The 27560-nt window shown below is 34.5% G+C and overlaps 2 protein-coding genes across 2 annotated transcripts; one reads left to right on the forward strand and one right to left on the reverse strand.

Annotated features, from left to right (window-relative positions):
• Positions 1 to 31: 31 nt before the first annotated feature.
• LOC149896127 (uncharacterized) lies at positions 32 to 15201 on the forward strand. The gene is made up of 11 exons (XM_090118407.1): positions 32 to 163; positions 236 to 347; positions 835 to 930; positions 8677 to 8872; positions 9865 to 9977; positions 10161 to 10288; positions 11384 to 11519; positions 12377 to 12510; positions 12882 to 13014; positions 13440 to 13636; positions 14667 to 15201. The coding sequence occupies exons 1-11, from the start codon at positions 32 to 34 to the stop codon at positions 14733 to 14735; spliced, it is 1446 nt and encodes a 481-aa protein (XP_089974533.1). The 3' UTR covers positions 14736 to 15201.
• A 5185-nt stretch (positions 15202 to 20386) lies between these two features.
• On the reverse strand, positions 20387 to 25126 carry LOC149896128 (uncharacterized). The gene is made up of 4 exons (XM_090118255.1): positions 24654 to 25126; positions 24036 to 24089; positions 21756 to 21932; positions 20387 to 20747 (listed from the first exon to the last, which is right to left on the reverse strand). Exons 1-3 carry the CDS (start codon positions 25094 to 25096, stop codon positions 21764 to 21766), a joined length of 666 nt encoding a protein of 221 aa, XP_089974381.1. The 5' UTR covers positions 25097 to 25126; the 3' UTR covers positions 20387 to 20747; positions 21756 to 21763.
• Positions 25127 to 27560: the final 2434 nt, after the last annotated feature.

A 27560-nucleotide genomic window follows, 5' to 3' on the forward strand; every position in this document is an offset into this window, starting at 1 on the left:
TTTTAATTTACTTCAATGTAAGGAGGTGAAAATGGAGGACGAAGAAGACTTTATAGGTTGCATTAGTTGCATGAGCACTAACGATTTATGCGACCTATTTGCTATTTATTCAAACAATGACGAAACTTACGCGCAAATGCTTGAAACTTGTTTCGATTTAAAGGTTGTTCAACGAAATTTTAAATGCATTGTTTTATCAAGCCATTTAATCATAATTTTCTCTTATTTTTTTCAGGTATCAAATGATTTTAAATATATTTGTGCTATTTGTGTGGATACGTTAGAAAAGGCGTTATTTTTTAAAAACCAGACAACTGAAAACATAAGAATGCTGCAGAGTATTAAAAGTGAGTACATACTTCGTTTTCCATATTTATACTTTGCATATTATGTACCTACCTTCTATTCTTAATAAACAAAATCTGATTTGCAATCTACTTTGCTCAAACCTAGTACATAATTAGGAACTTGGACTTTTATACTAAATTCACCTTATTAAGTAATTAAAAATATTTAACCGGGCTTATAAGATTCTGAACTATGTTCGTTCGTTTTTCGTAATTTCCAAACGGAAAAGAAACGGAAGGGCTTTACGAGAACGGTTTTTTAGTTGATTGTTACTACTTAGATACATAAGTTTATAATATAATGTTTGGCGGCTATATTGTGATGGTATTTCTTTCGAAGATAATCTTTCAGTTTGACGAATGTTTGATTCTAAAGTAGTTTCACGTGTGTCTTATAGTTATATAACGGTATTTTATCCATCTGCATTTATTTTAAAACTAGTTTTTATTTATAACTAAATATTTAATTCAATTTATATTTTTTTAGATGAGGAATATCTAGATGAGACAATCTTAGAAGCGGAAGATTCTATGCCAGGACAGAGTGGCTCCCGCAGTTCGGGATGTGGGAATGATGAGGAAGGTATGTATGCTGTGTTGAATTTACAGTTAAATAATCTACACTTCTACACTAATATTATAAAGAGGAAAACTTTGTTTGTTTGTTTGTTTGATTGTAATGAATAGGCTCATAAACTACTGGACCGATTTTAAAAATTCTTTCACCATTCGAAAGCTACATTATCCACGAGTAACATAGGCTAGGTTTTATCCCGGAAATCCCACGGGAACGGGAACTATGCGGGTTTTTCTTTGAAAACGCGGGCGAAGCCGCAGGCGGAAAGCTAGTATATTATATACTCAAAAAAATGTGCGTAAGTAAACCTTGTACTAATTTAAACACCGTTTTTTAAATCTTAACATTAATTGAATATTTGAATGGGAGTGGTTTTTAAATGGGAAATATGAGGGAATAAATTTTTATTACTGTTACGATTTAAGTAGTATGGATTCCCGGGTACTGCCTCACTCTATGCTGCCTCACTGTATGGTACGGTGAGGACGTGACTTGATTGAAAACCCCGACTAAAAAAAAAAAAAAGTTTGGACTCTTTTCCCACTAAAGCGGCCACGCTGAGTCGATAGCACTCACTCCCGAAGCGATAGGATGCACGGTTCCAAAGATAGCTGAGGTGTGCAGATCGATTAACTCTTATCAAATATCAATTAGATAAGAGTTAATCGATGGGTCATTAATGGGACGCTAATGACCCACCGGTTGTTTGCCTTTTCCTATTATCTATCGGCGTTCATATCTATTACTCATTGTGCACCTCGCTTATCACTGCTTTTGTATTAAACTTCTTTGTTACGACCTACCTCGCTATTCTAACCAAACGATGTATTATTATATTCAAGAAAAAATACGTCTAAAATCCTATATTTATATATTATCCTACTATATTATTATAATTGTTGCTTTTTTAAAAAGCGATTCGCTTCTGGCACTCGCCGGCCGCTGCCGCGGCACGCTCGCTTTGCTCGCTCGGCTCGTGCGTTGTTTATCAAAGTCTAACCTAACCTAACCTAATTGTTGCTTTTTTTAAAAAGCGATTCGCTTCTGGCGTTGTTTATCAAAGTCTAACCTAACCTAATTGTTTTTCCGGGTAATCTGATGTATCGAACTTTGTTACGGCAGGACAAGGATTGTAAAAGAGTTGATTGAAAATAAAACATATTATTTCCATATATTATTTCTTTATTTACACCCGCATTACACTACAATACAATTTAACAAGTGTCATATCATTTCTTGGTGAGTCATACGAAAAATTTGTAAGGAAATCTTCCAATCTCAGGCCTCGGAACTTGTAGTACAAATATACCACGCAATACTCTCCACAAAACGTGGAATAGATATCCTGAATTCTAGCAGTATTATAGTCCCACATGCGACAATTTCTTCTTAAAAATTCCGCTATTACTATAATCGGTTTACGTCCGAAGGAATCAAAATATTCTCCAACTCTTTCGTGGTTGATATGAATAGCTACCCAATGAGAACCTGGCTGTGAGTCAGGGTCGAGATTGCATATAATAAATGCAGGTATGTGTATATGCATTGGCAGGCGATTCGAGGGGTACACGCTATACTGGAGGCTGGGGTGTATTCTATGAAGACTCATTTGCAGGTCTAATGTATTCATTTTTACATGTTTGACCTCATCCAATTTCTATCAATCATCAACCTAAACTAACATCATGTTATATTGTCATCCCAATATATGAAATATTTTTATATGTATTTATTTAGAAATGCAGGCCGGCCAATATATGCAATATTTTTATATGTATATTTATTGTTTGTAAGGAAATAAAAAATAGTAAATTGCATACAATTTGTTTTATTTAATTATATAATGTTTCCCTTAGTTACATATACACAAAATGCATTAAGCATACATTAAGCAATATTCACTACAAACTGAAGTCCAAAGATAATGATTCCCAAATTATTCTCAATATAATTATAAGTACATAAGTGATTGCTTAACTATGTTCGTTGTTTTTGTTTGTGTTTGTTGTGTCATGTCTTGTGTATTAGTTGTTAGCTAAGTATGTTAATGTATTCATTTTTCGGAAATCCTTATAGATAAGATAATGATTCCAAAGTCGTGCTAGCCCCTTCCCAAATCTATCATATAAATATCCCTGCACGCATCCTTAGTATATTGTGTTTCGAATTCAACCACAGGTCAACGCGTAGAAATTTATTACAAATAACAAAATGGAGGTAAGTTATTATTATTATTAATATTATTTTTAATTATTACTTCAGTAAAATCTTTATTTATTTTTATCTTGTTAAACATATTTTTAATTATATATGTTATGTTTCAGGCTTCTTACAACCTCAAAGATGTGGAAAAATGTTTCAAGCCCTATAATTATTATGATTTATCGGATGAAGATGAGGTTTCTAACTTAACAATAAATAAAAATAAGAGGACCAGTCGTTTAGATGACTTTTTTCTTCAAGAGCCTGTATACAACATAACAAAGGAGATATCGGAGGAAGATAGTGCAAAACACTACAGCTTTAAAAATTAGGTTTCTTCATGTGGTAGCTTAGTAATTAGTTTATCTACTAGTATAAATGAGGTAAGTTATTATTATTATTAATATTATTTTTAATTATTACTTCAGTAAAATCTTTATTTATTTTTATCTTGTTAAACATATTTTTAATTATATATGTTATGTTTCAGGCTTCTTACAACCTCAAAGATGTGGAAAAATGTTTCAAGCCCTATAATTATTATGATTTATCGGATGAAGATGAGGTTTCTAACTTAACAATAAATAAAAATAAGAGGACCAGTCGTTTAGATGACTTTTTTCTTCGAGAGCCTGAGCGGAAAAAGAAAAAGGCGAAACTATCTTCAATTGTTGGACGTTCAGTGAAGGAGGGATGCATTTCATATATTTCAACAGACAAAGATGACGGAAAGGATGCTGATCTACTAGTGAAAATTGATTTATATAGTTTAAAAAAGTTGAAAGAAATCCCGGTGTCGCAACATTGGAAAAATGCTGATATTCGCATTAAATATTATACAAAAAACGATTCTAACATAGATCTTCAAATAAAAGATATTGTATACAACATAACAAAGGAGATATCGGAGGAAGATAGTGCAAAACACTACAGCTTTAAAAATTAGGTTTCTTCATGTGGTAGCTTAGTAATTAAATAGGAAGTTTGTAAGGAAATAAAAAATAGTAAATTGTATACAATTTGTTTTATTTAATTTTATAATGTTTCCTTTAGTTACATATACATAAAATGCATTAAGCATAACACATAAATCTAAAACATAACACACATTATAACCTTAACTACTATAGTCTACAGTAACATTTCTTAAAAACTACAATTATTTTACATTAGTTACAATCAAACAATACATTTTAAATATGTAATAAACTATTATATAACATTATAGCAATATCATAATTTTACATGCGGTACAAATTTTGTATATACACACAGAAATAATAGTAAAAAGTCACTTAGCGTAATTTATAATGTCCCCAAGCCAATGTATCAATGTTGTTGTTCATAATACATCGATTGGTATCATTATATGATAAAGATGTTTTATTTATTTTTTGTGTAAAAATAGTGTGTTTGATTGACTTAAATCGAAGCATACTTCTTGAGAACTTTAAATTATTCCATTTCTTTCATAAAACATATAATATATTTTTTTATTGCAAATTTTTAAGCATTAACCTATCATTTAGTGTGTATTTTTATTTTTTTTAACTCTGTTGTAAGAACTAGAAATTCGACGCCATATACGCATAAAATTTCATCAAAGTAAGGTTATTTTAACTTAGATTTTCTTTGAATTTTTCAATAAAAGTACTTAAATTGCCTCGAACATATTTTAGGATGTCTCAGTGTCTTTACTGTTGTATATTTTATAAGAAAACTTCTTCTAATTAATTTTGTGTAAAATACAAAGACACGAACGTCCCGCATGGAAAAAATTGAAACACGCTCAGGTTATTGGCTATTAAACAAACTGGACAATGAATATCAATAAATTGTCTCGAACGCATTTTAGATATTGAATGAATCTTTAATTTGAGATATCATCACACATTGTTACTAATTTAGTTTTGTTAAACGAGCTTCTAAAGAATTACAGAAACAAGCCAAAATCACTCTAAAATCGATAGGGACTCTTAAGGGTCTCAGATATATCTAAAATACAAAATCCTAAATAAATCGGCTTATCATAAATTAATTTTGTTTTCCGTAATTGTATTGCGACTAATTAATGTTCTGAAAATATTGATAAACTATGGAATTCTGGTTTTGCAATCCAATCCTGAGCACCTAAAACTTTACCACGATTATCCCAGTGAGTTAGTAGTTTAACGTTTACTCTTTTTCAATATTTTCCATAGTCATATCGAAGACAGAATTGTTCATTAATTTAAAAAAGTCTTTTTCAAAGTTTGATGTAGCTAACGTTCTCAAACTAGTATTTAAGTCTATGTATTTCTTTAACCAAGAACTCTGTTTAAATTTTAAAATTCTATGTACTTTAATTAATCCAATTCCCATTTCAATTCATTGTTTTAAATTCCTGTAGTGAATGATGTATTTATTTTTATTATTTAAATTAGGAACTAATTTAGTTTCTTCAGTATTACCCACACATATGTTTTCAGGACATAACGAAAAGTCAGAATGCAAATTATGAAGTTCATCAGGATATTCCAAATCAACTTCTAAAACAGAACCGAAATCAGAGTTATCCGACACATTATAATCTGTATTATAATCTATCCATTCGAAACCACCAACAGGAAGAGATTGAGTTAGGATAGTTCCTTTTTAGTTCTGTAAACTGATCATCATTAAGATTTTTAGCTAGTTGATCTAAACTACACGATAAAAATTTCAATGAATCTATGAATCTTAAACTTACTGATTGATTATTTATTGTTAGCAAAAATGTATTTTTATTTATTTATTTTTTTATTTTTTCACCTTCAAGAAAATTTCAAAAGTTCTATGTCAGTAATTGATATTTTTGGTTTATCGCATTCAAATGTAAATATTAATATAAAATACATTTTTTAACTAATTGTATTAGGTGTAGTTTGGGCAAGTGTATAAGGGTGCACTCACACACATCAGTCACCGTCAAGTCACCGATGACTGATCGGGGACGGTTCGTGTACGTATCCACAAACACCAGTCACCGTCATGTTGTCCGTCAGTCACGTCGCCGGTTTGACTGAATCATTGAACACATACATCAGGTTAGTCAGTGATTAGACGTGTGTCACGCTAGAGAACATGTAGCAATTGACGGTAGCACGACGCTGACTGAACTGAGACGTGACGGCACCGGGTGAGTGGGGATAAAAGTATGATACATGTATGGAAAGATTATTTGACGTGCCTGACCGGTGACGTCACTGATAGATTTCGTGCCGGCGACTGTCGTGTGGGAACAGAGTCATACTAGAACTATTGATACATATTTTTTTTTAATCCTGTCCGGTGACGTGCCGTGACGGTGACTGATGTGTGTGAGTGCACCCTAATTCATATTTAATTTTAAAATCAAAGTCAATTAATTTTTCGAGAATGATGTAAATATTTTAGAATGTTTTATTGGATTAATTTTCAATCCAGTATTCGGTTAGCGAGCTTATTACAATATTAAGTACTATTTATTCTTTTGATTTATCTTTCCACCTTCCAAACAATATGAGATAAAAAATGTCAAATGATTTTTTTCTTAATAATAGTTTTTATTTTTTCATTAGACGTTTAAATTCAAGTTAAGCTTCATAAAATATGATCATATTATATTACAAAATAAAAACCTATGCATTAATATTTACTTACCTTTTTTACGAATATTTGATATCCTCATACTTTTTTTTCTTTGCTTTTGATATTCTTATTATGTCTATTTATTTTTTCGACGACGATAAAATTTTAAAAACTCGACCCCAAAATAAGACCATCCGCTCGATTTTTGCAAATAAGCAAAAATGTTTTTCATTATTTTTTTTTTAGGATGCTGGCACATTCACAGGTTCGCCAGGACTGGCGAACCTGCGAATCAGTGGCACCCATCCTAAAAAAAAAATAATGAAAAACATTTTTGCTTATTTGCTTATAAGCCTGAAACATAACATATATAATTAAAAATATGTTTAACAAGATAAAAATAAATAAAGATTTTACTGAAGTAATAATTAAAAATAATATTAATAATAATAATAACTTATCTATTGTCTACGTGACAATAGATATTCCACCCGTGCAATCAGTCAACCCGCAGGACACCTTGTGGCGGGGTGTCGGGGAGTAGCGACCCCGCGGGAACCGAGTGCTCCCGGGGGAGGCCCCTGTCTTCATCTCCGGCTCGCCTTCACCGGCCGGTCGGAGTGAAGCCTGACGAGGACAGGACCCCCACCTCTGGCTTGCCTTAACCGGCCGGCCAGAGTGGAGTCGCGAGAGCTTTTAGCTCGAAGGGTGGATGCGAAGCGTAAGTGGCGAGTGGGCACGTGATGCTGGACCCTCAGGGAGCGCGTGATCGTAGTTTAAAGTCCAGGGACGCCTCTCCACCCTTAGCTGCTCACAATATGTTGTCCCCTTGTCGCACTATTGCAGCGACTTATTTCGGGGGCCCATACAGTGAGAGGGCGAGTCACCACCTGCCAACATATTTTTACTTTCTTTTAGTAGAAAGGCAGGTGCCATAGTTTCCCATAGTCCTCAGTACCAGTCCATTTAGCATCCCAATCCATAGCCCAATCATTAAATTTCCATACCCTGCAATAGTCCTACATCGGCCGCGGACTGCCCAGGGCTGTATCTCTATAGTGCAGTCATGGGCAGGCTGCGGCTGGTGTCCCACAACACATTAAAATTCTCGAAAGGGCCTCTGCGTGTTGGATCCGTGTCCCCACGTAAGCCTTCCAAAGATCCGGGTACTGTCCTACTGGTGGTACCCGAGTATTATGGAAATGAGAAGAATAATAATAATAACTTACCTCCATTTTGTTATTTGTAATAAATTTCTACGCGTTGACTTTTTTTTTTTTTTTTTTTTAGTCGGGGTTTTCAATCAAGTCACGTCCTCACCGTACCATACAGTGAGGCAGCATAGAGTGAGGCAGTACCCGGGAATCCATACTACTGATTTATTTAGATTTTGTGTAGAAAATAGAAAAACTTACCTACATAATTAAAATATCAGAATTTGGCTGCGTATTTCGATTCAGCATAGTTTACGTTATGTAATGGGTAACTAGATTTCCGCCCGCGGCTTCGCCCGCGTTTTCAAAGAAAACTCGCATAGTTTCCGTTCCCGTGGGATTTCCGAGATATAACCTATCCTATGTGTTAATCCAAGTTCCTCTATATGTGTGCTTAATTTCATTATAATCGGTTCAGTAGTATTTGCGTGAAAGAGCAACAAACAAACACAAATATACATAATAGATAATAATTTTTAAATTTCATATCGCATTAAATACTATTTACTTACCTACATATTATATAGTTAGATATTAAAAAAATATATATTTAAATAGTTACTTAGGTATTTAAAAAAAATCTCGATCTTTTTCAAACTCAAACATTTTGAGTTTGAATCGCGTCTTTCTCCTTAAGTACAGTGGTGAAAGACACGGTTCGACTTAGCATATGAATCCCGCGACATGATCGACATTTCTCTTTTTACCATAATTTAAACACCAAAAGAATTCATCTTAATCCCTCCAGACGACGACGAAGAACACGAGATCGAAGCGCTCGACGAAACCACTTGCATATATTGCGACTTACAAATGAATACAGTAGAAGAGATACACCATCACATTCGCTTAGTGCACGGACTCGAACCTAAAACTGGGCGGAGAGTACGGGAGTGTGGAATCTGTGGGGCCTCGTTGAGAGATCTGGCTGATCATTTGAGCAGGTAGCTTTTGGGGAGAAGAAAAAGAGGCTTGGGTGAAGAAATACTGGCTTGGGAGAGGAAATACTGGCTTGGGAGAGGAAATAGTGGCTTGGAGAGGAAATAGTGACTTGGGAGAGGAAATAGTGGCTTGAGAGAGGAAATAGTGGCATAGTATGGTGGCTGGATAGTGGAAAAAGTGTTTAAGTGTGAAAAATGGCTGAGTATAGCATGTGGCTTAATATAGGGAAGAGAAAAAGCGGAAAAAATGGATAGTGCGATAGTTCGAAGTGGAAATATTACTAGCGTAGTGTGAAACTTGGCTGTGCATTTTAGTAGGGTTATTGTGGGGCCTCGTTGAGAGATCTGGCTGATCATATGAGCAGGTGGCGTTGTGGGTTAGGAGGAATAGTTGAAATTGTGGCGTTGTGTGCTAAATGGGAAGTGAAAATAGTGGTGTAGTGTGGGATCTAGGAAATAGTTTGAAAAATTGGCTTAGGAGATAGCTTTGGGCTGTTCTAGAATGGTAGAGGCTTCTGGAAAGTTAAGGAATAGCAATAGTAGCTGGAAGGTTGAAGAATAGAAGGCGTTTGGAAAACAGACAGTGTCGTTAAGTGTGGCATTTGGCTGAGCATTTGAGGTCTGTAAAGCTGGCGATGAAAAATCAGCGAAATTAAAAAAAAAACAACGCCAGAATGTGTTGCTTTTTTGTTGCTAATTAGTTGCTATAATGACGATTTTGTTGCTCAAACCGATCGCTGAAAATCAGCAAGGTCGATTTTGATTTATTTTCAATAGCGCCAAAAATAACACTGGCCACGCCAGCTTAACTGTCGATTTTCTCTGTACACTGTGACAGTGAACAATGTAAGCAGCAACAAATTATTTTTTATGTTTATCTACCGAAAATCGAAACGACTTTTTTGCAGCAAAAAATTGGCAACAAATTCACCTGCATTTATCCAGCGATCCAACACTTTTTCCGATTTATAATTAATTAACATTTACATGGGCAGATGTCACAGCGGTGTATCGGAGAACGAAAACCGACAGTACGCCTGTCACTTTTGTGATAATGTTTACAACAGTAAGAAGGCTTGCTTCACTCACCTGAGAATGAAACATGGACGTGAGTAATTATTAACTTTTGACTGAAAATGTAATTGAAATGGGCTATTAATTATTATATTTTACTTATTATTGTGACACGCATGTATTAACCCATTTCATACATGATCAGAGGGCCGAGACAAACGTCAAAACGCAAAGGAATAGAATCCTCTATCGATAATAATTCCTTTTTTCCCCTTAGTAAAACTCTGCAACGACCACACTCCTAAATATTCGTCTCGCGATCGTAAGAAATGCCACATTTGTAGCAGAGACTTCAGTCAGAAGCAAGTTTTGAATGCTCACCTGTGGAAAGCTCATGGTTTTGAGGTAATCCTTAATCTATAAGTACATATACTAGTATAGAAATAATAGTCTGTTTGTGTTTAAATATTAAAATAACTGCTTTTTACTACATGCATATTGAAGTATATGTCGTTGCCATATCGTAGATTTGTTCATTTCATGAAATGACCAATTTAGTTTGGCCAGATCGTTAAATCGTCAACGTTTCACGATTTGGTCATCCACATTTGGCATCCACATCAGATCGACGATCTGGCCAAATGTAGATGACCATTTCACGAAATGCGACCATTTTTGTTTCTTTTTTAAAAAGCGATTCGCTTCTTCTGGTTGTTTATTAAAGTCTAACCTAACCTAACCTAACTGTTTTCTATTGAAAAAACCATTCGCTTCTGGTATTCGCCGGCGCTACCGCGGCACTAACTTAAATGACAATAAACAAGTTCTTAAAATATTCTGAATTTTTTAATGTTTTATAGACTCTCTAAGATATTTTATACGATCTGGCCAAATGTCGATGACCAAATCGTGAAACGTTGACGATTAACGATCTGATCAAACTATGTTGGCCATTTCATGAAATGAGCAAATCTACGATATGGCCACGACATATACATGGTATAAGTGACGAAACCTAGTGGGGTAAGCAGATGAATTATGCGTACATCTGTTGCACTGATCGATTTTCTTTATTATTTATTTACTTACTTTCTTACAAGTTGGTGATTCCTTCTGTGTTCAGATTTCAGACCGAGACATACATAATATACCAAAATCGCATTTTTCCCCATTTTCATCATTAGAGTATTAAAGCTCTAAGTTTTTGCCTGTCTGTTTATTCCGGCTAATCTCTGTAACGGCTGAACCAATTTTGGCAGCACTATCACTAACAAACAGCTGTTTTCATAAGGAGTAACTATGGCTACTTTTTATACTGATTAAAAGAAAATATCATTGATGCGGGCGAAGCATTGCTATTGACTTGTGTATCAGTAAAGATGTGATTTTCTAATAGCAAGTTATGTTTTTTAAATCGTTCGAATATATTTTGCGAAACAAACAAAATCTTAATGGATTGAGTATATATAAATATTAAATATCAAATATATTCCAATATAGGTGGAAAAGCGCAAAGCGTTCTTTTGCCCACTTTGCTCTGAGCGAGTGAGCTACGGCGCCAACTTTAGCGCACACTTGCTACACAAACACAACTTGACTGAACAAGTTGAGCAACTGGAGTTCAGCACTATGGACGGTGAGTATACATACACACACATAAGCATGCTGATGTATTCTCATGTATACACATGCAAAAACACGCACAGGCACATAAGTGGACAAATTACCACATTTAACGACAAAACACTTATATGCACATACAAGCACACATTAGACTGAACAAGTCGAACAACTGTATTTCAGCACTTGGATGGTGATTATACACACACACACAATCTACTAGAGTATACACTTGTATACACACACTCACGCACACGCATTCCAATATATAACAAAAAAAGCACATATTATATACGCGCACACACACACACTTGCATGCGCATACACAAACATAGACATAATATGCTGATGCATACACACGTACGTACACGACAATATTTATACGTATACAAAAAAGGTGCATACGAATACACGCGAAACACACACACTGCACACATATTAACTAATAGGAAATTTTAATATTTAAATAATAAATAATAAATAAATAAAATTAATTTAATTCAGGCTACATAGCCCATAAAATGTTAGTAAAATCTTATCCTAGTGTTAGTATTACAATTACCTATTACCTACATACATTTATTACTACAGCTTAATTTACAAATCCAATGCTTACTAATGATATTATCCGAATAATTTAACACCTTTAAGACAATATTTGAATTTTTACGGTCTCTAATAGAAAAAATTTTTTTTCTCATAATTGCATAAAAGTCATTTACTCTATATAATGCAAACATCAAGGAAGCACTACAGTAACGCGGCAGGCCCATAAACATCCTAAAAGCATTGTTATATTGAACTCTTAGAATGTTCATGGTTAAAGCCCACAAAAACTCTAATTTTATTTAAAAAAAAATCAAATTTTCCTAGACTTCATGCTATACAAGAGCGCGATACAAGAAGAGACAAAGTACCGCTTTCGCAAGACTACAGCCAGCAAGCAGACTATAGAGGGTGTTCGGTCGCACTATATGTGTAGCCAGTCTGGCATTTATGTTTACCAGGTAATATTGTAGTTTAAATTATAGAGAACTAGATTTCCAACCGCGACTTCGCCCGCGCTTTCAAAGGAAAACCCGCATAGTTCCCGTTCCCGTAGGATTTCCGGGATAAAACCTATCCTATGTGTTAATCCGTGTTACCCTCTATATGTGTGTTAAATTTCATTGTAATCGGTTCAGCAGTTTATGCGTGAAAACCATACATACCTACATACATACAAACCTTTCCTCTTTATAATATTAGTATATAGAAAAAGCAGAAAACATTCGACCTTGATTGTTTCTATTCTGTAAAATTTGTAAATTCCATTCAGTGTTACCAAATTTAAAGTTATATGTTTGCCTATTAAATGTTGAAAACACCATCAAAACAGGGCAAGGGCAAGCGTCCGGCACCTGAAAGGCAGATATACAAAACTGGCAAAGCGTGTCCCGCACATATGATCGTTACGGAAACTTTGGATAAAGTTTTGGTGACGTTTTATAAGACGCACGTCGGCCATGGCAGTGAGTATTTGATTTTGTTTGTGTGTGTGCTCGCATAACTTTACGTCATATCAATATTACTTATGTTAAATGGTGTTTGTGCAAAGTGCATGTCTAAAATTATATAGCTTTGGACTGTGGACATTTGTTTAGTTCCGAAAGTTTAAAGGAATTTTTTATTTTATTGTTAAAATATAATTATTTGTATCGTTTTATGTGTATATATTATGTGTGTGTGTGTGTAAGTGTAAGGTTTTGTAGTGTGTAATGCAAGAAGCTTGTGTAATGGCATTGAAAGAAAGAAAAAAACATTTATTTCAATGACATTAAAAACAAAAATATATATCATAAACATATAATATATTGGATATCCATATACAATATACATATAGGTCCTCGTATATCATATGTGTCTCGTATTCATATGTACGAATCATCCTTTCCAGCGTGTCCGTACTACGAGCCGCGCGAACCGAAACGCGCTAAAACCCGCGACCCTCCCCCCATAGACACAGAAGACACTAACGACAGCGAGTCTCTCATATGCGACACTTGCGGCGCGAACATGCAGTCGGCGGAACACTTGCGGCGGCATGTAGCGGCCCACGGCTTGCAGCTGTACCCGTGCGAGTACTGCCACGAGGTGGGCACTGGGCACTGGGCACTGGGCACTGGGCACTGGGCACTGGGCACTGGGCACTGGGCACTGGGCACTGGGCACTGGGCACTGGGCACTGGGCACTGGGCAATGGGCACTGGGCACTGGGCACTGGGCAATGGGCACTGGGCACTGGGCAATGGGCACTGGGCACTGGGCACTGGGCACTGGGCACTGGGCACTGGGCAATGGGCACTGGGCACTGGGCACTGGGCACTGGGCACTGGGCACATGACACTGGGCACTGGGGACTGGACACTGGGCACTGGGCACTGGGCACATGACGCTGGGCACTGGGCACTGGGGACTGGACACTGGGCACTGGGCACAGGACACTGGGCACAGGACACTGGGCACTGGGCACATGACACCGGGCACTGGGCACTGGGCACATGACACTGGGCACTGGGCACTGGGCACATGACGCTGGGCACTGGGCACTGGGGACTGGACACTGGGCACTGGGCACAGGACACTGGGCACAGGACACTGGGCACTGGGCACATGACACCGGGCACTGGGCACTGGGCACATGACACTGGGCACTGGGCACTGGGGACTGGACACTGGGCACAGGACACTGGGCACAGGACACTGGGCACAGGACACTGGGCACTGAGAGGTTTTTAACCGACTTCAAAAAAAAAGGAGGAGGTTATCAATTCGGCTGGTATGTTTTTTTTTTTTTATGTATGTACACCGATTAGTGATTACTCCGTGGTTTCTGAACCGATTTACGTGATTCTTTTTTTGTTCGATGCGGGATGGTGTCGAATTGGTCCCATAAAAATTTTATTCGGATAGGCCCAGTAGTTTTTATTTTATGAGCATTTTTGTCTGTATTTGTAAATGTTGCAAGTGCAAGTTTGAAGTCGGTTGTTTTTAACGCAGTTATTGACTTGTGTTGTATTTCACATAGACAACTATTAAAGTGACAAATCCCTAGTTTAAAGTTAGAAATTGTTTTGTGGTAAGACCATATTAATATGTTTTTAAAAGAAATTATCTTTTACAGCTATTTCAAAACATCGACGCATGGACTCACCACGTGCGCATGGAGCATAATGTTGAAGTATTGCATTGAATATTGGAAACAAATAAAAAACAAATATAGTATGAACTAATTATTATACATAGTTAATAGTTATACTTATAATAAAATAAGAATTTGTTTTTTTTCGTGTAAGTTTATAATTTTATTGAATGCAAGACTGTTATGTGGATCTTATTTATTTTCTATCAATGTTAAAAATTAAAAATGATATTGTTAAAAATGTACCTAGCTATGTTACCAATACAACATTCGATCTTCAAAAAGGCAGTCGTCAAAGTGAGATGGCACGATTGATGAGCGAATGAGACAACTGTATTAAAATGTGGCTAATTAGCCACATTTCGACCTGCCACTAATGGAAAGATCATAATTATTCATAAACTATCTACCTACACCTTTTTGCATAAATTATATCTTTGTCATGTCAAAATCCATCAATGATCAAAATCTACTCAGAAATTTTGTGAACTTGTGAATTTAAATATCAAATTTCTATACACTGTAGCATGTTTTATTTTATGTTAAATTTAATTTGTTGTTTTTATTTAATAATAAGGAATTATTGGTTTGATTTACTCTTTTGATTAATAAAGTCTGATTCTGTTAAATTGTTTTTTATTTAAATACCTAACTACCTGTTTATTTTTTAACGCTTATAAGTTATAATGTTATAAAAAATATGGTCAAGGCTTAGATTACAAAATAAAAGACAGATGGAGCGATGCCGAATTAAACCGAAAGATTTATCGTCATTTCCATAAAGCTATGTGTGCTGTCATTTCGCCGCTGCACTGTACGAACACGGTGCTTCTGTGTGCGTGTTATGTTACCAGATAATGAAAAATTTCCCAAATTTTTGCCCGACTACGGAAGAAAGAGGGTTATGTTTTTCGAGTGTAGGTATGTACGTATAATATTTCTTTGACACGCCCTGCAGTATAAACTGTTGGATCGATTTTGAGTTGTGACTTGTGAGGTGTCATTGCAATCATCTGAATTATGAAGGTAGCTGTGGTGGTAGTGACGTAGGCTACATAAATAATTAGCAGTCATGTTTTAATTTTTATTTTAATATAAATTCGGGTTTTTGATATTATTTTATAATATTGTAAAAATTATTTTGTTACATATAGCACCTATCTACTAAAGTTATACATGGACAAAATAATTTTATTCAATTTTTATTAAATAAATTACATTAAATTTATTAAATAAATTACATTAAATTTATTAAATAAATTACATTAAAAAAAGTTTTTATTTTTCAAAACATATGAATGCGAATATCTTTACACATTTTTAGTTTACAACATTTTTAGTCGAGAATGCGGGACATTTTATTTTCATCATATCCATCATGGAGTTCACATGAATTAAATCGCAAGCGAAAATGACGCTTTTTTATAAAAGTAACAAAAAATGTATAATGCTTTTTAAAATAATCTAATAATGACCATGAACTTTTATTGCACTATACAAATAATCACATTCACGATCGAAAAATCCAACATCACTACCCCGAATATCTTTTAACCATTTTACCCCTAAAAATGGCAAATTCATTTTCAAAATACTGGCAGCATACGTTGAAGTTTTGAATTCCTTCGTATTTGTAAAATTATTATTTGTATACAAAATTAAATAAGCCAAATAATCTACAGAAAATCTGTAAAACGATGTTTTATCTTTTTGTTTGTTTTCGGGAACAAGTTTTACAGCGTTTTAATATCACAAGACAGCATTTTTTACTAAAATATCAAACCCCTTTTGACGTATTGCATGACACTAGAATCGCTATAGCACTAGCGGAGGAACGTATTCGTTTTTGATTTCGTATTTTCTTTGACAAGGGCGATGAATGATTGACATGCTCTATCTGTATTTTATTTTGTAATCTAAGGGTCAAGGTTAGTAATTCGTTTTTTTTTATTATAAAGAACAGCCTTGATGTTTTTTATGCTAATCCTATTTATTAAAGTAGGTAACAGGAGTTACACATATATAACAGTGCATTTAGATCGAACAAGCGAATTCGCAATGCGCATTCTAAACCCACTATGTCAAATTGTGTACACAGGCGTAGAGCATTCTTGCGTTGTTCTTTGTGCGTTCGAAAAAATTCTACGCAATGTTTTAATATAACGAGCTTTCATTTACACTAAAGATGAACACGAAGCGAAAGAATGCTCTAGCTCTTTCTATGTTCGTTTGGTCAAAATGCACTAAGAAATGCACCAGTACATTATGATCAATGTTCTGAAACGCATTTGATTCAATATAATTTTAAAGTGAAACTTTTATTACATCGTCTCAAACTCTTTGATCTGTGTAGCGCATGTCGCGTAAGTTTCACTTTTACCGTGGTTTCATAAAACCATACAACGTTTTTTTATTTGTAAACATTATGAGAAAATGCAGACCTTACGCATTTTATAGGACTGTTTTTCTAAACACATCACACATCTCCACTCCCAAACAAGTTTTCTAAACATGTATACTTTGTGGCTAGCATTGAAATATTATGGAATTAAGGGTGTTTTTCTACTATAGGTATGCTATGCAGTATGCATCTATGATGCGAAAATTTTAATAGCTAAGCTGTTAAAGTATGAGATCATTTATATTATGCTATGTAGCTGCGCGAGGAAGATGCGCAGCTCGAGCTATACGATGCACCCATAGCACGCATTCTTGAATGAATGAATGAATGAAAACGCTTTATTGTACACCATTACAAACAGGAAAAAGACATACATATACAGAAGAGAAACATGCACAAATGCCGGCTTTAGTAGCCATCTCTTCCAGGCAACCAAACACAAGATAAAAAAAAACATAAAATCATGACAGAGGGTGGTGGTAAAGCTATATTAGATTAATAATTAAAAAACAAATTCAAAAACCAATATACCTACACATACACATACATAAGTACATACAAATTATTATAAATAAAAACATACATACACACATACATATATATATATATATATATTATATATATATACATAAAGCATATAGTTATTAAATAAATATCATAATAAAAATATATACCTAAATACAATAAGTTCTCACTTTTTATTGTAATGATTATTCAGTAATCGTTTGAAAGTCTCGAAAGTTTGAGCTTTTCTAATTGTGACAGGGAGATCATTCCACAGTTTAATAGCTTTCACAGTAAATGAAGAATTGTAGAAAGATTTGTGTGTAGGAATACATAGAGATAGAGTTTCATGAGAGCGCAGGTTCAGTCCGTGAGTACATAAATACTGAAATTTATCTTTGAGATATGAGGGAGTGTTACGATAAAACAAAACTTTATAAAGCAAATGGAGTATGTGAGTATCCCGGCGTAATCTGATAGGGAGCCATCTGAGTCTAGCACGATAATCGGATACATGGTCATATTTGCGTAACCCAAATATAAATCTAATGCATAGATTTTGAAAGCGCTCGTGAGATCGGGGTAGGATACATCGGCATAATCTAGGATAGGGAGAAGGAGGGATTGAGCCAGCAAAATTTTAGTCGGAATTGGAAGAAAGTTACGAATTCGTTTAAGCGAATGTGATGCGGCATATATTTTCTTACTGACCTGCTTTACCTGTTCATTCCAAGACAGAGAACGATCAATGCAGAGACCTAAATTTTTAACATTCTTACTGTACGGAACCACAACACCATCAACAGTTATTGGCGGCAGATTTTCCCAATCTAATTTTTGGATGTATTGTGAACTACCGACAATTATTGATTGAGTTTTTATTGGATTCACATGTAGTTCACATTCTTCCATATAAACAGTAAACACATCTTAGTAATTGAGTACGTTTCTATCAGTGCTAAGCTAATTGCATCCATGAATATGAATGGTGGATATCAAACGCATCCCCAACGTAGCATAGCACAACTCTGGTGGAAAAGCACCCTTACCCTCATAGGAGGCCTGTCTATATGTGTAATACATAATATTATGATTATATCAGACACACACACAGTAGGCTTTTACTTACTGTGTATTATTCTGATGTAGAACCAAGCACAGTTTAAAAATTTTCTGTAGTTTCATCCAAATCCATCCAGTACTTATTGAGTCTATTCGTTACAAACATACATACAAATTTCCTTTTTATAATATTAGTATAGTGAAGTCCCGTGTCCCCAAGTGGGGTAAGGGGCAGATGCATTATGTGTACATCTGTTTCATTGATCGATTTTCTTTAGGGACAAGTAGGTGATCACGATCAGCCTTCTGTGTCCTACCAGACCGAGACGTTTTTTTCCTTCGTCTCCACCGGGAATCGAACCCAGGACCTCTCGGTTCTACGCTCAGGCGTCAACCACTGTAACCAAGGAGGCGGTCTGATATTGGTATAGATATTGAATTAGAATGTGTTTAATTATTATTATATAAAAAATTAATGTTGTATATTATGTATTCTTGTAAAGGTTGGTAAAAATAAAACAATTCTTTCAAAATCTATATCATTTATTCAATAGCTATAACATAGGTATTATTTACAATTCAAATTCACTAATTTCTAGTTGATATACAATAAGAAACCATATATTGCTAAGATCACAGCATTTTTGATATTCAAACTTTTATAAGTCACATCTACAAAAAACTCTTTGCCTAATAAAGATGAAGTCAAGTAACAGTATTAGTAAGAAAGGAATGAGGATTATTAATGATGAAATATAGCCTATAACCTTCCTCGATAAATGGGCTATCTAACACCGAAAGAATTTTTCAAATCGGACCAGTAGTTCCCGAGATTAGTGCGTTCAAACAAACAAACAAACAAACAAACAAACTCTTCAGCTTTATAATATTAGTATAGATTAAAGTATATATAGGGTGTCCCACTGTTGGTATTCTAAGCTCAATAGAGGTTATAGTTTTGCATACGCTGAATACGTAAAAAATACTTATAAAATTAATGTTTTTTTTTCACATAGATGAATTCTTAAAACTCTTTGTGTACACCCCTAACAAGCAACCCGCCCAGTTTTGCCACCCGCACGTGAGCTATCGTTTAAGATTATGTTTTCATAGACAAAATGCTCATATTAGCGAAGCGGTACATATGTCGCCTGCGCGATGCTAGAGAAGAAAACATGGATTTTTAGGAAAAATTTAGCAAACAATTTTTGACGTAATTTTGTTGTTTAAGTATGTATTTTTTTCGAGATCAGTGTATGAAAAACTACAAGTTCTTTCGTGCTTAGTATACCAATAGTGGGACACCCTGTATATTAAACTGAAAAAGAGAGCACAGAAAAACGTTGAATATTAAATAGAAATAAATTAATAAATATAAAGAAACAAGTTAGTAATTCATAAAAAAAACAAACAAAGCAAAGGTAACTTTACAAACTGAAAAAACTTTGATCACTCTTAAACTAACAGGATTTTAATATTTTAAGCTACTTATTCGTACTACATTTTTATAAGTGCCTCATTATCTTACTTATAAAAACATTTTTTTCAATATTATTATTGCTTATTTATTTAACCGACTTTGACATTTAACCACAGATTAAAAAAACATGAATAAATTAAAGACATCATTTTAAATAATTTGATGCGTTACAAAAAATGTTTTTAATTTAAATAATAGGTTCGAATTACAAACATTATAATTTTCCTCAAAAAAAAGTTTCTAAAATCCTTATGCGATTTAATACATACTTATAACATCTAAATAGAAAAAATAACTACAATGCTAGTGGCGACATACAAAAATTTATTAAAAAAAAAATCATTGAAAAAAATAATTAGTTCATTTCATATATAATTTTGTGATAATAATAATTAATACCATAAGTCTCTAAATCAATTGTATAGTAAATAGTTGATTCAATTAATTTTTTATACATTATGAAATACATATTTTGTCTCATTATGATGAATATACCCAAAAAAAAATATTGTGTCTTCTTCCCTCCATTTTTGGGTTAAGGTGCAATTTCGTAAAAAAAAATCTTTATTTCCCGCCATAATTCGAATTCAGATCCTGCTGATTTCTACCTTCAAATCTGAAAAGAAAAAAAAGTTATTTTAATATGCTGTCATTTTTGAAAATATTTAAGGGTGGTGATGTGCGTGTGTTTTGAAGTTACTTATATGTATATAAACATAGATAAATAAATAAATAAATAAATATTATAGGACATTATTACACAAATCGACCTAGTCCCACAGTAAGCTCAATTAAGGCTTGTGTTGTGGGTACTAGGCGACGATATAATATTTAATAAATACATATGTATATAGATAACGCCCAGACCCAAGAACAAATAATTGAGTTCATCAGACAAATATTTGCCCTGACCGGGGATCGAACCCGGGACCGTCGGTTCAGTAGGCAGTTACTTACCACTGCGCCAACCGCGTCGTCAAATCTATTAATACATAAGATTTTGTTGACTACTGGTCCGAATAAGAAAATTACTAGAGCATTGGATAGTAAATTATCATTTTTTTATTTTATCCTTCCTACTAATACATATTATAAATGCGAAAGTTTGTGAGGATGTGTGTGTGTTTGTTACTCTTTCACGCAAAGACTACTGAACCGATTACAACGAAATTTAGCACACATATGCAGGGTAACTAAGATTAACACATAGGATAGGTTTTATCCCGGAAATCCCACGGGAACGGGAACTATGCGGGTTTTCCTTTGAAAACGCGGGCGAAGCCGCGGGTGGAAATCTACTTTATTATAATTATAATAACTACAAGGTGAGCCAAAAGAATTCATCCGATATTATTTGGCTTTTTTTTTATTGAAAAATTACGATTTTGTTTTGTTTATTTGATCCTTCAGAATTTCGAGAATTCCAGATCATCGGCCTAATGGGTGTCGTCACAGTAGTGGACAATTTTCCTTTTTTTTAATATATTGGTGACAGACGGACGAACAGACATACAGACAACAAAGACTCAAAAATAGGGAAACGTTTTACACTTTGGATTCTTTATCATATAATTTAAAAAATGACAAAAAATCCCATAAAATATATACCTTTAACAATACCTACCAAGGAGATCAATTGACGCTGGTCCGACAGTTGGGGCAAGTCTGCTGCTGCTGAAGCCACGGCATGATGCAAGCCGAGTGAAAGTTGTGAGTACACGGCAGTGACATCACCTCCTGGTTCTTGAGGATCACCTCGGTACAGATGGTGCATTCTTCGAGGGTCCAGGAACGTTCGCGGCTGGAAGAGCAATCAAACAAACAAACAAAAATTCTTTATTGTGCACCACAGAGTAAAGTACAAATACACATAAGTAATAAAAGAGCACAACAGGCGGTCCTATGGCTCAGACAGCGATCTCTTCCAGACAACCTGGTGAGTGGTGGACAAGGATACGCAGTGCACAAGAAATAAAAAAGTCACAAGTATCATTAACCATTTTTTGGAGTAAACTTCTTTAGGCGCGTTGAGAGTAAAATTTCAAGGTCGCGTCCTGGCAATACCATCAAGTTGTGGAGTAAGGCGACGATTTTGGTATATTTGAAATTTGAATGTTGCCAAGGAAGTTTCACTTCTGACACGTGTGCTCGGTACACACGCTCTTTTTTGTAGCAGGATATTCGACCGATTATTCGTATCATCATTATATCATCATATATACAGTGTGGAAATTTACAAAGGGCCCTGGAGGGAAAGTACTTGAAATACTGGAGATAGCAAAGTTTGCGGAAATGAAACATTCCTTTATTTTTTAAAAGAAATGGAACTACTCTTTAAAGATTTTAGAAAATTCACTTGCCCCGACCGGGAATCGAACCCTACTTCCACTACTTCCCCTCCAGGGTCCATTAAACATTTCCAACCTGCATAAATTTTGTAAAAATTTATTAGGGCTAAGCAATGGTATAAGTCAAAAGGTAGGTATAAGTAAACATTATTGAATGACATATCATTTGAAAGGTATCTGTACCCCGTCACTGCATGCATCTGACCCGCGTCATTATAGTCTCCTATCTCTTCGTCAAAACGCAACTGCCACCAAACAGCAGTGAAATGTTAGTTAAAAATTATAATACAAATAACAACAAAAAATTAAGGTACACAAACAGATAAATTATATCAATTGTTGACCATTGTAATTAAATACAAACCATTTAGAAGGGAACCACCAAAGTCTAAAAACAACATGCCTGTTAGTCTACCATTGCATTTTGTACACTAAAACAAAATGGCCACACAATACACACACCAGTCAATAAATTAATTATTAAATAAATAATTACTCGTCACGCAACTTCTTTATTAGAAATACCTCTTCACAGAACATCCGCATTTAGGGGGAGTTTTAGATACCAAGCTTCAAAATGCTGGAATGACCTACCGCCGCCTATTCGTTCCCAACAAAGCGTATTCTCTTTTAAAAACAAACTGAAGTCTTATCTTCTTGACATTCAAAAGCGCAATCAGAAATTTTAACCCCATCCAATTGTCCTTTATTGATTAATTTTCTTTTTGTCAAAATACACTCACTTATACAAATTTCATATAAATATAAATATGTATGTATCAATATCTGAATATATTATACCTATTGCTGACTTTTATCTATGTATATTAAATGTGCACAAATTTAATTTAATACACAATATATTATATATTATTCATTTACTTATTATATTTATAAAGTATATATATATCGATTCAATTATATTTATACTTGCATATTGTTGGATACCTTAGTCTGAACGGAAATACATCTACTGTCAATAAGACATCCGGCGGCCACTGAAAATCAGTGATAACACACTGAGTGGTTGGCCTAATTATGGCATACGTATATCTTTTAAGTTCCTTTTTTTTAACTAAATTGTATCTTTTTTTTTGTGTCCATAATAAACTTATTTTCATTTCATTTCATTTAATACAACAGAGAAATCATACAGTTATCTACATATAAACTGTAAGCTTACGGTTACGTTTAGAAAGAGAGGGCATATACTTGTACTCTATGTGTCTCTCATATTTTAAGTAGCCAATACCCGTGAACATTTGCAGAGGGCCTCCTAATGTTATTTAAAAATTTTAGAGTCAGGTGGGAGTAAATTACACAAACACAAATAACAACAGAACTATAAAATGCCAATCTAATAGACATTGTGCTCAAAGTTTCTTTTATATAGTTAAAAAAAATGTTTTTTTTTTACATGTCCACACCATTCTGGACACAAATTGATTTATTTCTAATTATTTGAAAGTATAAAATGTAGAACATAGGTGTTCAGAGTTATCTGTTAGATCGCATTATGTTAGTATCAAATCAAACTTAAAATAAAAAATTCTTACAACGCCTCATTTCTTCGAGATTTTCTTTTCTTCTTCCTCGGAGATTCTTCACCTCTGAAATATTATTTTGAGAATTAGACTTGAACGTATTAAAAATGAAGAAAATCCACGTTTTAAAAAATAGTTTCTAAGAAGAGAAAGTATGTATGTAATCATTTACATTGGACTTTCAATCGGCATGAACTTTTAATGACCATTTTATCTTATTTATCAATAGTGTTGGATGCACTATTGCTCGGCTACATATCGTCGTAACCGTATCACAATGCGGGTGTCGAATGTGTGTTTCATCGCGATGCGTGCATTGGGAAGCGGAAGAGATGGTCGAGTTTCGACCGTCATGCATTATGATCATGATGTTGAAGAATATGATGGTTATGAGCAGACATTTTCAAGCTAATATAACCCAATTTTCAAGATCTTAATCCCTCTTGGTAAGTTTTTATTATATAACATAGAAAAAAGGAAATATAGCGTCCTTCTAATAAATTATTAATAACAACATTTCTAGAACGCCGTCATAAATCTGACTGAGAATTCTGTCAGGTCAGGACTGACTGACAGGAGTCATAATATGTAACCAGGCTTTTGGCAACAAAAAATAAAAAAATGACTTACGATCGTCGCGATCTACGTTTAACTCCGATTAAATCTGTGAGCCCCGAAAATACATTGGGACGCACGTACGAAACCCTACGGGGCAGATCATCTGACGTCATCTCCTCCCAGTCACTATTATCATTGGGCAACGTCAGGTTACCGTTTTCATCGACGTCTGTGTACGATCCGGACGTGATAGATGATTCTGTATTCGAACTGGACTCAATGACAGATGAGTACGAGTCACTGTTCGACTCGTTGTCGTCAAAACCGTTGCTGTCACTTGCACCGTCACTGTCAGACATGTCGTTGTTACTGGATGCATCAGACGCGGTTGAGATTATGCTCGTGTCGGTCGTCGTGTGTTCCGATGTCGTGACGCATTCGTCGCTGTCAGAATAATTACATGATGTGCCCGATGAATCCATGTTGCTGTGCGTAGTCTGAAAAAAGCCATGCATGAAAATGATGATATTAAGCAGTACAAGAAAAAGCATAAATAACATAAAAGACGTGCTCTTTTTTAACAGACTAATAGATACTATTATATTATTACTATAATAGATACTATTTAAGTATGTTTAATACATAAATAGTATTAGTACACATTTTTTTATAAGAGAAATGTTTTGAGAAAAAAAAATAGAAAAAAGAACACGTAATTTAACTTTTTAAGGCATTAATGGAAACACTACACAAACACAATATTACAAGTAAAAAGGTGTACATAGGTATGAGTGCCTCACAAATGGCACGTCAAAATGTGTGGCTAATTAGCCATATGTTACTCAAGTTGTCTCTTTTTCGCTCACGATAGTTGAATCGTGCCATCTCGCTCACGATAGTTGAATCGTGCCATCTCACTTTGATGTTTAAATCGCGTGGGCATCGGCTGAAGATCGCATGTAGTGTTGGTACCCTGTCTACAACCTTTTTACTTACAATATCATTTTGGTAACAGACGAAATGAAGTGAGAGCTTTGCGCCAACTTAGGTGGCAGAAAGCTATACAAGTTTTAAAAGCGTTAATTAAATCCATATGTTATCTGGGCATATATAATGGGCAAGTAAAACTCGCTATTGTTTTACTTGCCCATTACAGAAAGATTTAAGTGTTAAAATCTATTCAGTACGTTCGCGTTGGTTAAAACCTATATTGACTGAATGTCTGCTCTTTAAATCAGTCAATAAGGTTATTGACTAAGGGCGCTTGTGCACTACAAGGAATTTTACTGTCCGGCATTCCGATTTTTTACGGTCCGGTGTGGCATGAAAAAACCGATGAATTGCTTGTGCACCTGTCCGTCTTTACTCGGATCAGTGCGGTACAGTTCAAGGAAGTATGGCGGTATAATGCTATCATAAATGATTGTTTTCGCATTTTACAAGAAACGAGTAAAAACATAGAAGGTGAAATATTATATTACTTCGTTATAATAAAAAGTAAAGTTCCGTAAGAGATTTAAAATGCGTGTTTCACTTATTTATTTTAATCGGTGACGAGGAGCTAAATCTATTCCCACTTGAACTTTAACTTACCAACACTTACTTAGATAATAATTATAGGTCAATGCTTGGTCAATGTATATAAAATAACAATACCGACTTCTCAAATCTCATTGCTAGCTAAAAGAAAGTAAAACAAGAGCTTGCTTTCAATTGGCATATGCAATAAAAAGAGTAAAATCCAAGCAAGTGGGCACTCGAAAACAATTATACCTACAGCGACTCGTAAACTCAAAAAACCATCCGGAATAGGGAAAAGTAAAATGTCGGACAGTAAAATTACGTATAGTGCACAAGCTAGTATTTAGATTAATTGCGTGCCATACCGGACCGTAAAAAATCGGAATGCCGGACCGTAAAATTCCTTGTAGTGGACAAACGCCCTAAGGGTGTCGGTCAATAACCTTATTAACTGATTTTGTCAAATAAAATCAGTCAATAAGGATATTAACCGACGCCCATAGTCAATAACCTTAATAACCGTCAATAAGGATATTGACTGGTTCAGGGTTTTGACTGTAGCATATGAATACATAATTAATAACTGAATCATGATGTATTAAAATTATCTGGTGAATTATCATTAAAAGTTACAATAATACAAATGAAAACCTGTTTCTTCACTGGTAAATGGTTTACTGGTAATAATTAAGGTAGAAAAGAAAACTAAAAAAACATGCTTAAACTTATGAAATTTTGGATTGTTACAAATCTAGACTAATATTATAAAGCTGAAGAGTTTGTTTGTTTGAACGCGCTAATCTCGGGAACTACTGGTCCGATTTGAAAAATTCTTTCGGTGTTAGAGAGCCCATTTATTGAGGAAGGCTATAGGCTATATATCATCACGCTAAGACCAATAGGAGTGGAGCAATGCTGGTGAAACCACGGGGAACAGCTAGTCCTTAATAAGTGTACAAGGTTTGAATTAAATCTGTCTGTTCAAAATAAAGCCAAAATCAAGTCTAAAAATACGGTTACCCACAAACATACTGGTGAAGCTAATAGAAGCGTGTTAAAAGTAGCTTATGTCAATTTTCTAATATCTTACACAATACACGTATAAAATAGACATTGTAGTTACATAGTTATACTATCTTACACAATACACATATAAAAAGACATTGTATAAGTTACATAGTTATACGTGGTTATACTATCTTACACAATACACATATAAAATAGACATTGTAGTTATGTATATGTAACTATGTAGTTTAAAACTCAAAAATGGCTGAAAATATTTTAATGATTTTTAGTTTTAAAATAACTTTTAAATTTTACAAAAAATGGAACTAACACAACCTACTTTCTTTAATACAAATTATAATTCACGTGCACATACCTATATTAAATACTAGCTTACCGCCCGCGGCTTCGCCCGCTTTGTCTAAAACCTAATAAATTATGTATATTATA

This window comes from Colias eurytheme, chromosome 29, assembly GCF_061535395.1.
Source record: "Colias eurytheme isolate Ceu_HAF_F1 chromosome 29, ilColEury1 Martin Lab GWU primary, whole genome shotgun sequence".
Taxonomy (NCBI): Eukaryota; Metazoa; Arthropoda; class Insecta; order Lepidoptera; family Pieridae; genus Colias; species Colias eurytheme.

Coding starts and splice junctions, on each gene's coding strand:
- LOC149896127 (XM_090118407.1), top strand. CDS start 32: ATGGAGGACGAAGAAGACTTTATAGGTTGCATTAGTTGCATGAGCACT. Junction 931..8,676: donor ATGTGGGAATGATGAGGAAG/GTATGTATGCTG, acceptor TAATCCCTCCAG/ACGACGACGAAGAACACGAG. Junction 13,637..14,666: donor CGTGCGAGTACTGCCACGAG/GTGGGCACTGGG, acceptor TATCTTTTACAG/CTATTTCAAAACATCGACGC.
- LOC149896128 (XM_090118255.1), bottom strand. CDS start 25,096: ATGCATGGCTTTTTTCAGACTACGCACAGCAACATGGATTCATCGGGC. Junction 24,090..24,653: donor AAACGTAGATCGCGACGATC/GTAAGTCATTTT, acceptor ATAATATTTCAG/AGGTGAAGAATCTCCGAGGA. Junction 21,933..24,035: donor TCTCGAAGAAATGAGGCGTT/GTAAGAATTTTT, acceptor TTGCTCTTCCAG/CCGCGAACGTTCCTGGACCC.